General features: G+C 34.6%; 1 protein-coding gene and 3 long non-coding RNA genes across 5 annotated transcripts; 2 read left to right on the top strand and 2 right to left on the bottom strand.

Annotated features, from left to right (window-relative positions):
- Window positions 1-6: 6 nt before the first annotated feature.
- LOC109582823 (uncharacterized) lies at window positions 7-1,591 on the bottom strand. Of its 2 annotated transcripts, XR_002185243.1 has the most exons (4): window positions 1,500-1,591; window positions 1,165-1,401; window positions 491-620; window positions 7-52 (listed from the first exon to the last, which is right to left on the bottom strand). It is a non-coding gene; the product is annotated as an uncharacterized LOC109582823 (long non-coding RNA). The 2 variants fall into 2 exon arrangements; XR_002185242.1 differs by lacking the exon at window positions 7-52 and having other exon boundaries at window positions 463-620.
- On the top strand, window positions 718-1,588 carry LOC109582824 (uncharacterized). Its single transcript, XR_002185244.1, has 4 exons — window positions 718-880; window positions 926-1,120; window positions 1,175-1,438; window positions 1,497-1,588. It is a non-coding gene; the product is annotated as an uncharacterized LOC109582824 (long non-coding RNA).
- Window positions 1,592-3,116: 1,525 nt separating the features above from the next.
- On the top strand, window positions 3,117-3,866 carry LOC105313116 (H/ACA ribonucleoprotein complex subunit 1-like). The gene is made up of 6 exons (XM_019997804.1): window positions 3,117-3,145; window positions 3,191-3,217; window positions 3,274-3,303; window positions 3,355-3,518; window positions 3,574-3,741; window positions 3,792-3,866. The coding sequence occupies exons 1-6, from the start codon at window positions 3,121-3,123 to the stop codon at window positions 3,864-3,866; spliced, it is 489 nt and encodes a 162-aa protein (XP_019853363.1). The 5' UTR covers window positions 3,117-3,120.
- A 3,433-nt stretch (window positions 3,867-7,299) lies between these two features.
- Window positions 7,300-7,942, bottom strand: LOC109582820 (uncharacterized). The gene is made up of 3 exons (XR_002185239.1): window positions 7,788-7,942; window positions 7,452-7,517; window positions 7,300-7,397 (listed from the first exon to the last, which is right to left on the bottom strand). It is a non-coding gene; the product is annotated as an uncharacterized LOC109582820 (long non-coding RNA).
- Between the last annotated feature and the right edge of the window lie 8,288 nt (window positions 7,943-16,230).

Genomic DNA, 16,230 nt, shown 5'->3' with positions numbered 1-16,230 from the left:
CGCTCCAGCTACTTCAACTACTCACTCTTGTGATGACATGAGGAAGGAAGACCTACAAGAGGAAGAAGATTTATCAAAGTTCTTTGAACATGGATTTGGTTGCTCAGATAATTGCTATGCACTGTTCAGTCACTCTTACATAAAAACATATAGATGTGACATACAAGCCATGGCAAAGCCTGTTCAAGAAATTGCTATTATGAGTCAAATGGCAGCAACATCTACCATGGGGGAATTGTCGACTGGCAACCACAGGAGACAGAAAGAGAGAAAGAGGCAATTTTTTACGTTCATGCATCAAGGTCATAAGGTTTGTAACTATGAGTAACACAACACAAAATAAATTGTTTTTCAACTAGATATGTAGAGTAACATTTCTGAAGCTACATGCATGTGGCAAAAGCAGGATTGAGGAAATCATGAAAAACTACAGAATGAATGGATTAATACCAAGGTATGAGACTGACAAATTAAATGTTATGTACTTAACTTTATTAGAGTTCACGGAAATGCTGGAAAGACACCAAACCATGCTTTGACTTATGATGATATTCTCCGGGTTGTTGCTTTCATCAGAAATTATGCTGAAGTCCATGGAATCAGTCTTCCTGGAAGAATACCTGGAATGAAAAGTTACGAGAATAAGAAGTTCTTACCATGCAGTACATCTAAAAGGCAGGTATACTTAGAGTATGCGGAATCATGTGCATGGCTTTATGTCAAAGCATGTGCTGAAACAACATTCAACATGTTGTGGCGACGCTACCTGCCTTATATTGAAAAAATAAAGCCTATGTCTGACTTGTGTGCCACTTGTAAAGAGATAAGTGGACTGATTATAAGAAGTGCTAACATGCAATCAGATGAAAGGATAACTGAGGTAAGTCAGTGTTGTAATAATACAAGTATTATTTAGAATTTTCAGGCAATGCAAAAGGCACTAGATCACAGAAGTCTTGTTAAAAAGGAAAGGGAGTACTAAAAGGATGTATTAAAAGAGGCACAATTATTGTTAAAAGGGCTGTATACTGATGCAGCAAACAATTACAATCCCCCACTAAAAAGGCCACTTGCTATGTTAAATATTGTAGCACATTATAGCTTCGATTATGCTCAACAGGTAACATTTTATGATAATTATGAAAGTGTATCTAGCTCACTTACTTTTTTAAAGGTTCACTATCCTTCAAGTCCACTACAAGCAGGTCCAATTTATTTTCTTACTCCCAGGAAATGTGGCATATTTGGTGTGTGCTGTGAAGCTATCTCTCAGCAGGTTAATTTCTTGATCGATGAATCATTCGACACTGGTAAGGGGGCAAATCCTGTCATAAGCATGGTACATTTTTATTTGAAGAATCATGGCCTCAACTCAGTCAGTATCCATTTCAATGCTGACAACTGCACAGGGCAAAATAAAAATAATACAGTTATTCAAGTAAGTATATTACATGCACAATAATGAACATTTTAAATGTAATTTTTATTTATTTTAGTACCTCTTATGGAGAGTCATGACAGGACTCAATGCGTCCATTTCAATATCTTTTCTGCCAGTTGGACACACAAAATTTTCTCCTGACTGGTGCTTCAGACTATTAAAGCAAAAATTCCGTAAAGCAGAGGTGGACTCATTGGATGACTTCATTCAAGTTGTAGAACAATCATCTGCTGTGAACAAAGCCCAACCAGTAGGAAGTAGCAATGGTGAACTCATTGTAGAAACACTTGACTGGTGTACTTACTTTGCTACATTATTCAAGAAAATAAAAGGCATCAAAGGCTTTCAACACTTTGTTGTAAATGCGACCTCACCTGGTGTAGTTGCAGCCAGACAAGCTGTAGATGGCCCAGTCACACAATTCAATTTGCTGAAGGAGGACGCTCAAATAATGGAAGATGAACTACCTAATATATTACCACCAAAGGGTATGTCAACTGAAAGGAAATGGTACCTTTACGAAAAGATAAGACCGTTTTGCAGTTACGAATGTAAAGATGTAACCTGCCCACTTCCTGATGCACCTCGACTAACAGGATCATCTCAACAATCAACTCCAGGTGTAGATGATCCACCAGACCTCGCAATGGAGATTGAAGTACCACATTCTCCAAGGCAATCTCTAGAACCACCTGCAACACAAAGAAAATGTGGTAATTGTGGTCAATTTGGTCATAATAGAAGAACTTGTCCATGTAATCAGTAAATGAATAACAGAAATGAGTTTGTGTAATGCACATACTATTGATTCCCTTTCAACAGGAGAGGAACTAGTTTGTCTACAACAAGCAGACTATTGATCCCCTGAAACAGGAGTGGAACAAGTTTGAATGCCAAATATTCAAACTATTGATCCCATAAAGGAGAGGAACTCGTTTGTAATGCTAAGACATACAAACTATGGATCCCCTTTTTTAAAACAAAGGTGTGGAACTAGTATGTGCGTGAGACGTCAACATAAACACAAACACTCATTTTTGTTTAAAACTTACTAACTCAAATAAGAAGGCCCGAGAGAAAGTTAGTCACGAAGTTATCATGCAGGTGATTTGTGTTTATCTGTACAAGTGAGAAGACTGATGATAAAAATGTGTGGGAGAAGAATACCGAAATAGAAGTTATTGCGTCATTCACAGCCAATCAAAAAACACCAAGTGTCACCTGTGACCTTTAGGATATAAAATAAGACACCTGAAACTGTAAGTTCAAAATCAAAAAGTAATGGCTGCCCCAATAGAGGATGTCCTCATTGAGGTCCATCCATCTGATGGTAAGTTGGGAATGTGTAACCCTATAGTGATAACTATAATGCCTTTTGTTTTTGGTAGATGAACTTGGTAAGTTGTTGGTACATGTATGTTTGTGTTGTACATTAAAAGCAAAAAATAATTGTATTTATAGCAGAAAAAGATGAAGGAGACGAAAGGAGACAGAGGAGAGAGGACAGAGGAGAAGGGGGACAGAGACAAAGAGGAGGGTGGAGATAGTCAAAAGGAGAATGGTAAGATTAAAAGGTGAAACATACAACTATACATGACATTGTTTTTAATAGAATCAAATGGCTTAAGTAAGTTTATTTACATGTGTAATTGTGTGATAATTTTTGTAGTGAAGTAGCTATGAGAAGGACTATTAAGCTAAAAAGTAATTTTGCATTCAATTTTAGTTAGTTCTATTTACAACAAATAGGCAAGAAGAAAGAAGGAAGGCCCTTAGGTAATTAAACAATAGTTGAATTACTTGTACTTTAAATTCACATTTCTTAACTAAAGACTTGGAACAGTTCAGGCCTGCTCTCCGAAGTAAACTTAATTTTAAGTGTAAATTAAAGGCTTTATGCAATTGTAATTTAGGGCAGTTGGAACTCATTGAAGAGGGCAGGAGGGAGAGGATGGGGAGTAGTGAGGAGATGGGAGAAGAAACAGAGACAGGAGAAGAGACAGAGACAGGTGAGGAGACAGGGACAGGAGAAGAGACTGGGACAGGGACAGAGAGAGACAAAGGAAAAAAATTTAAAGTATCAAAAGAGCATTATTGAAATGAGTAATCACTAGAATTTTTCCTTTGCTTAGAAAAAGCGAAGGCAACACAGAGGAGGGTGGGGTAAAGGTGGAAAGCGTGGAAGAGGAGGGAGGGGAGGAGGCCAAGGAGGGAGGGGAGGAGGCCAAGGAGGTAGAGGGGGAGGCCAAGGAGGTAGAGGGGGAGGCCAAGGAGGAACAGGAGGAGCCCCTCGTCCAACAGTAAGGAAAGGAACATAATGAAACATAAGAATAACAATAATCTTTTATAGGATTCATCAGCAAGTGCTAAAACTATAAATTATTTTAATGTTAAGTGTAGGAACCTTAATTATAGTTCTAAATAAAATCTAAATAAAAATATTACCTGTAAACTCAAGCAGAAGCGATGTCTGGATGTAAATGACCCAGATGATGTTATTACAGTTCACAAAAAGGACTTTTTTGGCACTAGAACACATAGCAATAACTCTACAACTTTTGTAATGAAATAACTTACTTGTATTTGATGTCTCAATGCATGGCTGGGCTTTAGATCACTCTTAAGACGTCCAAGAAGCAAGAAAAGTAAGTTAAAATGCTGTCAAGTGCTTCTTTCTTCTTTACCCGTTTATTAATTGATTTGGGTGTGGTTTACGTGGTGGGCGTGGTCACATTTACTACGTGAACGAGCGTGACACGGAAACATTGAAAATAACTTAAAATGCCTTTGTCTCTGTACTTGTATTCCAGAGCAATCGTCCAAACAGCGTCCCTAACTGCAAAGTTTTATTGCGCATTGTCATAAATGGGATATCGCTGGAAAGGAAATTTTTTCTCTATCTGTAAGTACCATAAACTGATTTTACCAAAATCCCGCAGATAGCCTGGTTTTCTCATATCGGGTCACAAATATTATGAAATAACTATAACAAATTTGGTTTCCTATATCTTAGAGCGAAATATAATCTTACAGAGCCGTCAAAGCGAAAAATAATTTTACAGCTGCTCAGTTTTGATAATTTTGGACATCTGTACCTAAGCTAGACCACTAGAGTTTAGTGTTTTCCATTATACTTCAGATATTGGATATATTGAGATAAGTCTATACAGTTATTTTTAAAATGATAAGCAGTAGTTTACTTGTACCTCCTGCATATGTGTACTTGGTATTATTGTATTTATTTGTTGTGTTAATGTTAAGTGTAGTTGTTGTGCTGTTAGTTGTAAAAAGAGGAAGTAGAAAAAGGAAAAGTGATTTAACTGGAGCTAAATCCAAAAAAATGCTCCAAGATTTATGATAATAGAAAAGAAATTCAAGGTTTTATATCTAAGAATAGATCAAATGCCAGAGCTTACTACATAAGGCAGTGTAACAGGGTCAAAAGCAAAGGAAGAATTGCATATAAGATAAGTAAAAAGTATAAGATTGCTTGTGCAAAGGCTTATTTCAAGCAGTTTCATGCATTGAACCCAAGTTATATATTGTAAAAATGTAAAAATTGGTACAGCAAAAACAAGGATAGCAAAATTTTAAAATCAACTTGCTATTCTAAAACAAATTATAGGAGTAATCCAGACCACAAAAAAAAAGCCTCTAGAGATCAGTATCATAAGAATCCACAACCAAAGAAAGAAGTATCTAGAGATTAGTATCATAAAAATCCACAACCAAAGAAAGAAGCCTCTAGAGATCAGTATCATAAGAATTCACAACCAAAGAAAGAAGCATCTAGGAATCATTATCAAAACAATCCGAACGCCCAAAAGAGTAAATCAAAGGAACGCTATCGTAAAAATCCTGGCCTTCAAAAACAAAACTCCTTAAAACGGTATTACGAGAATAGAGACGCAATATTACGTGCTACGAAAGATAAATTTCTGAGATATAAATTTTCTGATAATGAAATGGATAAATTAAAAATGGCACTAAATAAGGAAAATAAGAGGCGGCTAAATAAAGATTATTACAAGTAAATAAAAAAAATTTCTATTAAATAAGAAAAAGTAGGGTTGTCAAAAAATAAAAGAAACAAGGGGGTTGAGTTCAACCATAATAATAATTAATAGTTCAATTAATAATTATAAACGTTAATTAATAAAAAATAATTTATAAAAATAGTACAAAGATTTCAAACCCTACTTTGCAGAATTTTATGAAGGAGTATTGTTTCCTTTAAAATGACAAATTTTAATGAAAGATTGATAACCAAACTAAGTTTCGGCCTACACAACTGTGGTGAGTCCAATGACAACTCTTATACATTTATTTTTTAGATATTGTACTGAATCACAAACATTAAAGAATGCAATAGCCAAATAATTATATATAATTTAGATGTTTTAATTGTCATGACAATAATTTATTCAATCAATACTAGCTGAAAAGTTTTATTAATATTTAACAATAATTAATTTACATCATAGAAATGTAGTAGAGCAATCAATAGGTACAAAAGCATAATTATTATTAAAATTCTATTTCTGCCTATAATCATTTTCTCCAAAGTAGGGTTTGAAATCTTTGTACTATTTTTATGAATTTTTTTTTTTTTAATTAACGTTTATAATTATTAATTGAACTATTAATTATTATTATGGATGAACTCAACCCCCTTGTTTCTTTTATTTTTTGACAACCCTACTTTTTCTTATTTAATAGAAATTTTTTGATTTATTGTTTCCATACTTTTTGTTAAATTTTATTAATTAATAATCCTTTTTATTAATAATTACAATTTTTGCCTTAGTTATCAGTTCATTGCTGGAAGAAAAGAATTTTGAAATAAAAACTATAAGACCTATCGTATTTTAAAAACATTTTTCATACAATTACTTTTTATTAAATTTTTAAATATTTGAATCATTAATTATATTCATAGCCTAGCTAATAATTATTCATCATTATTGACCATTAATACTAAGATCTATTTCCTGTTCAGAAACTATTTAAGTTTACATTCTGATTCAATTTCAGTTGCCGTTTTGCTCTCAAGTTAACTACTACAACCTTTTTTTAAAGAAGCACTGAAGTCAGTTCAGTTACAAATTAAATTAGCTATCAATATATTTTCTTCTTACTTGGTAGCATACTTTATATTGGATGATGCTTGTGATGAGCACATAGTTCATCCGCCACCGCCAGTAGCTGGAGATGGAAGGCCTTCACCACCACCTCCAGCACTCCCCATCCCAGTCCGAAGAGCTGGAGGCCCGCCGGAGCTCGCTCCTAGAGTGGCACCGGTGCTCCCTCCTGGAGGAGCACCGGTACTCCCTCCTGGAGGTGCACCGGTGCTCCCTCCTGGAGGAGCACCGGTGCTCCCTCCTGGAGGTGCACCGGTGCTCCCTCCTGGAGGTGCACCGGTGCTCCCTCCTGGAGGTGCACCGGTGCTCCCTCCTGGAGGTGCACCGGTGCTCCCTCCTGGAGGTGCACAGGTGCTCCCTGCTGGAGGTGCACCGGTGCTCCCTCCTTGAGGTGCACCGGAGCTCCTTCCTGGAGGTGCACCGGTGCTCCCTCATGGAGGAGTCCCTCCTGCCCCAGGACTGCCTTTGCTTCAACAGCAAAGGCAGCAGATAATAGCCCAGCTGAGGGCTGTGAATAGACAGATAGTAAGTCTTACTATGATGTACTTAATGTTGCCTTTATATTCCGTAATAGTATGCCAATCTACCAAGGAGAGCTGGCAGGGGCAGGGGCCGCAGGCCGAGGCCCAGAGGGGCCGTAACAAAAAACTTTAACTTTTATTAACTATGTACTTCATTATAATAATAGATGTTAAAAAATAATCAAACTGCGAATTAAAAATACATCAGCGTTAAGCCAGGAAGAAAATACATTAGTAATGCCAAGTGTTTGACAAGACATAAATGCTTATTCCCTTTAGTTTCTTTCAATATTTCTAGAAAAAAATTCACACTATCATAATGCATGATTTAAAAAAATTAAATCTTACCTAATAATCATTATTATGGACATACTGATTACGTACATAAACATGCACAGTGCCGTCATTCATAATCTACAAAAATAACACATGAATACTTTCCAATGTGCAAACAATTGTTTTTGTTAATGAGAACATGCATGCACATAATAATATTATTACAATAAACTAACAATCATCAACGAAAGATGTACTGGCAAACAACAACTTATAGTGATAGTACCTACTGTGGCCATTCTTATATGACATACCCATCAAACAAATATACATATACATGTAACCTTGAATCATACCCTATGACAAAATACATAGGACACTTTGGAATCTCACAATATTTAATCTTACTACATATTCCATTCCTTAGACTACAGTAATGTAAAACCTATGCAGGCACCTCCTGCAGTGTGATACAACGACTCATCAAGGACCTACAATAAAACATTAAGTTGCATTTAATAATGAAATTAATTTAGTTACAACAATCAAAATCCAGAACTGCCTTTAATTATATTGCACATTCCAATATCAAGCAATGAAAATATTGCTGAATCATCAAATCCTTTCCAGCTGTCATTACCTGTAAAGCATAGTAACATAAACACATCAAATGCAAGCAATGTAAACACACAGGCTAATAATAACAATAGTACAAACAGTAATGGTGAACAAACTCTATTACCAATCACATGGAACTTTTGTATTCCTTGTAACTCCATTATAGAACATATGTACTTACAACAAACTATAAAAGGATGAAATTCATGCATGATAATCATCAAACACTACAAGCACAATAAATGCATCAATAATCCACTACATGTACACTATACTAAACATATGTGACCATAATTGACAAAAGGTACCTTATGGCGGGTAGTGAAATGTGTCTTTATAGCCATAAAAATCTAACTTCCTGAGCTCCATTTATTATAGAATTACTCCACAGGATGCAAAAAGTTACTATGTAACTTTTAGAAACAATGGTTCTTCAACAGAGCACTCACAGGTTGATATTTTTCATTATAATGATGAATTTTATAAGGTACCTTTTGTCAATTATGGTCACATAAACATGGATATGCATAATATACCTTATGTTTGTCACAAACATTCATTACAAACCACTAACAAGATACAGGTGCTCACATAGAGGAACGTCCCCTTCAGCTGTTGAGTCTCATTCTAAGTCTGACCTCACTCTTTAACACCACATTGTAGTCCTAAGTATACCTGTATAAATTATGAATGTGACATACAAGTACTAACTAATAATGATAATAGTAGCATCTACAATGTTTCTGATTGGATCATACATGTATGTGCATGCATGTATTTTAGACATAATATTGCTTACTAATGCTAACCTCAGTTAAGATACTTTCATGACCTCCTTCATACAAAATATCATTGTGTGCATAAAGTATTTCCAAAGTGCAAACAATATTTTTTAATGAGAACATGCACATGTTACAACAATCATCAATACAAGATGTGCAACATCAGCTGGCAAGCATTTATTATGCGCACAGCTTTGATGGCAGCATCATTCAAATGCGCAACATCAGCCGGCAAGCATTAACTTAATAATGCGCACAGCATTGATGGGAGCTTCATGTGCAACATCAGCTGGCAAGCATTTACATACATGTAATGCGCACAGCATTGATGGCAGCATTAACATGCATGATGATCATTATTATATTATGTACAGAATTACTGCTTGAATAATACTAAATGTAAAATAACAACTTTTAATGTTACTCAAAAATTTTTCATGTCATGACTTCAAATTTTGTCAGCAGAGCCAAGATCCATAAGCATCAGTTATTTGTAATAAACATGTAGTACAAGCCACAAACAAGATCCAGATTTGATAATGACAGCTTCCTCCCTTCCTAACCCTCTGTCCTACATAAATATGATAGTCACACAAATTTGAATCAATGCTAAACTCTAATGAACAGTAAACCTCTTTCACACCCTCTCCCTGTCCATTATAGCAACAAGTAAACAATATTTACTGTTATTTGTTATACCTTGATTAATCTCACTTCCTGAATGCAGTTAGATCTCTTCATACTGAGCAATACTGGATGGATATGCACCAATGATTTTCAGACACACTCACACATCATTCACATTGCACAACATGCAGTGAAATATAAATGATGGACCTCCCATAAACCATACCCACTTTCCATCAACAATCAATGGTTAAGAAATATTAATAGACTTAACTGCTTGGAAATGATTAGTACCAACATGCTTCAAATACAAAGCAGGTGTATTAGTATCACAAGGAATGCCATATAAAGTTTGGGTTCCATATCTAGCCCAGCCAACAAAAGTAGGAGTTAGTGAATATGAATATATGGTTGTACCTAATATTGCAAATAATGTAATTATCTCTGTGTCAGTGGCCCACACGCAATTTCTATACATTTTGGACTTATTTATGTAATCATATATGCTTGAATATCTCATTGCACTTAATGTACTATTAAACAATTCTTCTTCAAAGTTTGGCATATTACTAACAATTGCTTTACGTAATTCATAATGCTGAGAAATTGACTCAGTAATGAGATATGAAAGTGCATAAAATAAACAGTTCCCATCACCAGGGACATCAAGAGTACTATTAGGAACTCTTTCATCTGACAATGGTGTTGTTGGACTACCAGGTAAGATTCTAGCAGCTGTGACAAATTTGAGATTTAAAATCTCACACCACCTTCTTTGATATTCTTCATTACCAGGGTAATAAACATAATCCCATTGTCTCCTTCTCACAATATCAGGGTTGGGAGGCTCTTCATAAGTAAAGATGACATCATCATCTTTTTTTGGATTACTTGTCTTTAATTTAATGCTTGACAGTTCTATAAATACAATCAGACTACTACTACAATGGTCATTTTTTACAACACACTTGGTTTTATCATCTTTTGGTTTACATTTTATGTTTGAGAGTTTTATAGATACAATGAGACTACTACAACTATCATCATCTTTGACATTAAATTTGGTTTTTAGGTCTTTCAAATTAATTGAAACAATTAATTTATCATCTTTTTTTGAGCGAGGCAATACCAAAGCAGTATTGTCAGTACTGCTGTCTACATCAACTTTTCTTTTTTGGGGGCAAGGCTTATTTAAAGCATTATTGTCACATATTTTACTCTTTTTGGGGCGATTAGACTTTTGTAAATCAGTACTCTTATGTTTATTGCTACTAACAGTACTGTTACTAGTACTTTGTACATGACTTACAGACACCTTGGCATTCTTACTACAAGGTTCACCATCATCTATTATACCAGTCACTTGAATCTTTCTCTTCTTTCCTTTACTTTTCTTGATTTGAGGTAAGTCATTCCGAAAATTAGTTCTCAGTCTGTTAATTTCATTAATGCACAGATTACTAACTTGAACAGAGAGAGGATCAAATGATAATAAATGTAATCCATTTAATGTACGTACACGAGACAATGCAACATATGCCATACCATCCCCAAAAACATCAGTCAATAAATCAATAATGGCTGCATCTAGTGAGAGGCCCTGACATTTATGTATAGTAATAGCATAAGAAAGTAAGAGATGAAACTGTTTCCTATGTATATACAAATTCTTAGATAGCATAAATCTAGATGTAACCCTTTCTGTGTCACAAGGTACATCAATATGATCAAATTTGATTGATATACGTGTAGCATAAATACCCATTACTGTACCAATGGCACCATTAACTAATCCTACAGTCACATCAATATTATGTCTTAGCATTACTCTACAGCCTACTGCTAAAGACAATACAGTTTCTAAACCAGCTGTTTCGCTTGGTTGATCTTTCAGTTTATCTACTTTTTTATCTGTTTTTTGTCAAATTTTGCTGTGCTACCACTTTCATCAACAACATCAACACATGCTAATTCTATTTTGTCAGTTTCTAGACTTTCTAACATTAATTCATTGATTTTTTGGCACGCATCTACCTTAGAAAATAGGCACATTGGAGGATTTGTTCCTTCACTTTCCAATTCCTTATATTTTTCTTGTATTGAAACATTAAATACACGACTTTTAACCGTATCAATAGTATCATCAGTCAGACAGCCATGCCTAACAGAATCAAGCATTTTAAAGAAAGTTTCGTCTCCTTTCTGTCGCTCATTGATTGTTAGTTCATCATATTCTACTGTTTCTTTCCATATGTTAACTGCATTTGCTGCTCCAAGTCTAGTTTTTACTAGTTTGTTGCTAATTTTGTTAAATACTGGCCTACCATTAACTGGTGGCAATTGTAAGAGGTCACCTACAAATAAAATATTTTTGGATCCGACATCAGTTCCAAATATATCTTCTAAACGCATGTGTAAGTATGCTAGATTTAGATTGGATACCATAGATACCTTGTCTACTATTATAATTTTTAAATCTTTAAGTGTCATTTTTATTCTTTTCTGAGCTTCTTTACTCAAAGCCCAATAACCAGCTGTCTTTCCCTCATGCTCTATTGGTAGCTGAAATGATCTATGTATTGTTAGTTCACCTACATTAAATGCGGCTATACCTGTTGGTGCTACTATAGCACACATAATTTCACTACTTTTTGGATGCCATATGTCATCCACTAGGCATTTTATTGCCTCGATCAAAAACGATTTACCAGTTCCACCTACACCACTAATAAACATCCTTAGCGGTGTGATATTATCTATTCTAAGTAGTCTTGAAGACTCATTCTCTAATAAGTCTTCACGTTCTTTTTGACTTAAAAGATGACTCTTAATTTTATCAAAAATTCTTTTTTGATCTAGATTAAGCATTGCCTCTCTTTGCTCTAATGTTAAATTAGGTACATTTATGTGCATGTCAGCAATATCAGCTACAGCTTCCATTATTTCACCAAGTAATTGAGGCTCATCACCTTCCATGTTATCAGGAAGTTCTTCAGTGAAACCGGCTTTATTTCTTGCATCGACTATTTTCTTCCAATTACGTTCAGCTTCTAATAATTTCTGTAGTGTGTTGAAATGATTTTCAATGCCACGTATAGATGCTTCTCTGTGACGCCTAAAAGCTTCTTCCATTGTTTCTCCTTCCATTACAAGTGTGCTCTCGTCTCTAAAAGGCACAAATAAAAATATTAGCGAGTAATAAAAATCGTCTCCTTCAGCTTCTTGCATAGGATTAAATTTCCTATGGTTTTAAAGGACTGGCTTTGATCGAAGTTTGTATTCTCTTTCTCCATTTCCTCCAATTTTATGAAATTTGTAATTGGCAACAAATTCATAAAGAGATACATCTTCCATGTTATTCGGTCTTGTTGGATAAAAGTCTTCAATTATGCTAGGATTAAAGATGTCTTTCGAAGATCAATCCGTTTTAGTTAAATATGAATAGTTTTTGATTTTTCTGCTCCTCTTATGAGGCAAGTACACATTAACGTACTGTACAGTTACTGATTTCATGTATAAACTTTCACCAAGAAGATCGCTAGCTTCATATAGTCCTACTTCTTTAGCTCGAAGTAATTTTTGGCCAATTTTCCAAAGCCTGCTGTATATGTTGTCACAGCTGCTGACTTCATCCCATAAGTCCTGTGCATGACTCTTTTCTCCTTTGGTGACATATCCAGTTACATACTCTGTTAAGGAAAGACTCCTCTCTGCTATGTATTGCAAGTCCATATTTGCACGCCACAATTTCAACAGTAAAGGATTATAGACGTTGACTCGAACTTCTTTTTCATTTCGTTTCAGATAATATATTTTATTGCATGATTTCAAGCTGTTTTCTACATCATTGATGCAAATACTATCTCGTACTGGTCTAGGAAAATCAAATCGGCATCTAGATACTTAGGTCTTGCCGACTTTAATATTTCGCTTGCAGTATTTGCTGCACTTGTGCATTTGGTATTTTGTTACCAAAAAATTTAAATCAGGCGACGTATCACTATCTGGTATATGACAGGTAATTCTATCTTGTATGAAAGAACAGACTTCTGGACGATCAATACCGACAACAGGAGCATTTTCAATCCATAGGAGGATGTGATAATGAGGTGCTCCACGCATTTGATATTCTATTTTAACATAATATTGCTCTAATTTGCCTAGAACACCTCTCTGGAGAATCACTATGTTAAAGAAATTCTTAAATTTGTATGAAAATTGTCGCGATACTGAAACAGGGTCCTCAGTACATAATCTATAGAGATACTATATGATTGTGGTGCACTATTTACTTTTCTTAAATATTGCGCTATATCAGCTGAATCATATGCAGCACAACTTAATGTAAGAAAAAGCGTTGGTGAGCCATACTCAGCAAACATTGCTTTGACTTCACCTTTCACACGGAACCAATATTGATTTGTGCCCCGTATTGGAGCCAACATGGTACTTAAATTGCCCTCAAATTCTTCATCTAAAACATTTATTTTTTCTAATATTTCAGCAACAGTTTGACCAACATTGCCCCTTGATGTTTTTAATAAATTATATATGCCAGTTTTTAAGGCCTTGTTAATTTTTAATCGGTAATAGTGCAAACAATATGAATGATTTCTACGAAATCTGGAATCTTTGTTTAAAAGTCTTGATTTTATGTATTCACTAAATGATAAAGTCTGTGCTGTATAGCTTTGTCTGGGATGATGCTCTCCATATTGTCCAGTTGGAAATAAAGTAGGAAAGCATAACAAATCAAGATGCTCTTGCCTATTGTCTATAGGCACTTCTTTTACATTCATTAATTTATATTGACTGATATCAGAACCTGTTGCAATTTTACTATCAAGATTTCTAATAGTATATGCCAAAAGGCCTTCTAAATCTTGATCATTTGCTTTTTCAAGCATTTTACAAGTAGTATTGCTAACTACTTGTATAACATTTTTAGACGATTCGTCAATTGAATCATCGTCTACACCTCTGTAAAGCCAATTTATTTCTTTTACTTTTCTTAGTGCTGCTTTTATTTTATTCACATCAACTAGGCTACGCCAGACATTATTTGATTTAGTAGGCTGTCCATTAATAATAATATAAAGTTCTGGATTAGGCAAATGATTAGAATCTATGCCAATCTCATTTAAAGTTTTAATTTTTTTTCTAACGGAAGGGGTAAATAAAACATTGCACCTTTAAGAGCCTTCAAAGAATTATATGTAGGCACTTTTAAGGTGTGTGTCCCTAGCCTAACAATTGTCTGAAAACATTTGGCCCTCTGTATTAACTGGCAACTCAAAGGATCCATATTTTCCAATTCTTTTGGTAGTGGCTTACACTTTAACCCATTGAGCACACAACATGCTGGAACTTCATTTTTCCTAATAATAGGTTTACAGTGATTCACCATCATTAATAGCGTAATACACATTATCAAATTCAGTCTCATCGGCTTCATTAATTTTCAAATCTATCATTTGTGCTACATTGTCATCAGCAAGGGAAAAATCAATAATATCTACTGTTATCTGGGCATTTCTAGCAACATAACAGTGTCTTAAAAGGCGTCTCAACAAAGGATAATGAACAGATGCATTGCGTAAAATACGCAGCATGCTTTTACATTCAGTATCATTACTACTACACACAATAGGATGGTCTATCCTTTCACAAACAATTTCTGAATATTTAAAATATTTTTCAACATTATTTTCATCTTTTTTAACAATTACCGTTACACTTGCATTATCCCAGAAATCATGTTCATGCACTTGATCTATTTCTTCAACATGTAGGGATCTTGTCTAATAATGAGTATTAGGACAATTGTCACATGCATCTAAATACTTCCTCAATTCTTTAATAGGTTCATCAAAATAACGTCTAACTTCGATAATAGAAGTAACGTCACTTTCTAATAAAGGCTTGCACCTGTCTGTACAGTGCCATTTGAGGGCAGGCTTTTTCTTATTAGTATACATTCTATTATTATCAAAATTGTCATCTTCAGAGTCACTATCATCATTACATTCTTGTACTCTATCAATACATGATATATCAACCATCCCTGCTACATAACAGATGCCATTTGTATCAACAGGGATTGCAATTGGACTGTCTAATTGGCTATCAGAATTATCATTAGGATATAAATATGCTGATTCATAAAAATTAGGCTCACTATTCTTTGTGTGACATTGCTCACCAAAATCACTAAAGCTATTCAACTTCAATTTCCTAATGCTATTTGATGCACGTATCAATACACCTACTTTGTGGGATCTGTTTTTCAAAGCTGATTCTAACAATATACTTGATGCAGCATTACATTTACTGTCATATGATATGTTCTCAAAATCTACACCTTTCATACTTGATGGTAATAAATCATCAACTATTTCGGGGCTGTAATATAATGCTTCAATAATTTTCGTAAAATAATATTCCTTTGCTTCACAATTTGGTGCAGGTAGTGAGTAATTAGAAAGTAGTCTATACAATATTTGTCCATAATGACGTTCACAATAATCTTTATTTAGCCGCCTCTTATTTTCCTTATTTAGTGCCAATTTTAATTTATCCCCTATCAGATAATTTATACCTCAGGAATTTATCTTTTGTCACACGTAATATTGCATCTCTATTTTCATAATACCTTTTCAAAGAGTTCTGTTTATGAAGTCCTGGATCTTTATGATAGCGTTCCTTTGCTTTTATTTTTTGGGGGTTCGGATTGTTTTGATAATGATCCCTAGATGCTTCTTTTTTTGGTTGTGGATTATTTTGATAATGCTTTCTAGTGGCTTCTTATGGTTGTGGAATATTTT

This window comes from Amphimedon queenslandica, unplaced genomic scaffold (genome assembly GCF_000090795.2).
Source record: "Amphimedon queenslandica unplaced genomic scaffold, v1.1 AMPQUscaffold_13352, whole genome shotgun sequence".
Classification (NCBI taxonomy): Eukaryota; Metazoa; Porifera; class Demospongiae; order Haplosclerida; family Niphatidae; genus Amphimedon; species Amphimedon queenslandica.
This window is presented reverse-complemented; position numbering and strand designations above follow the sequence as displayed.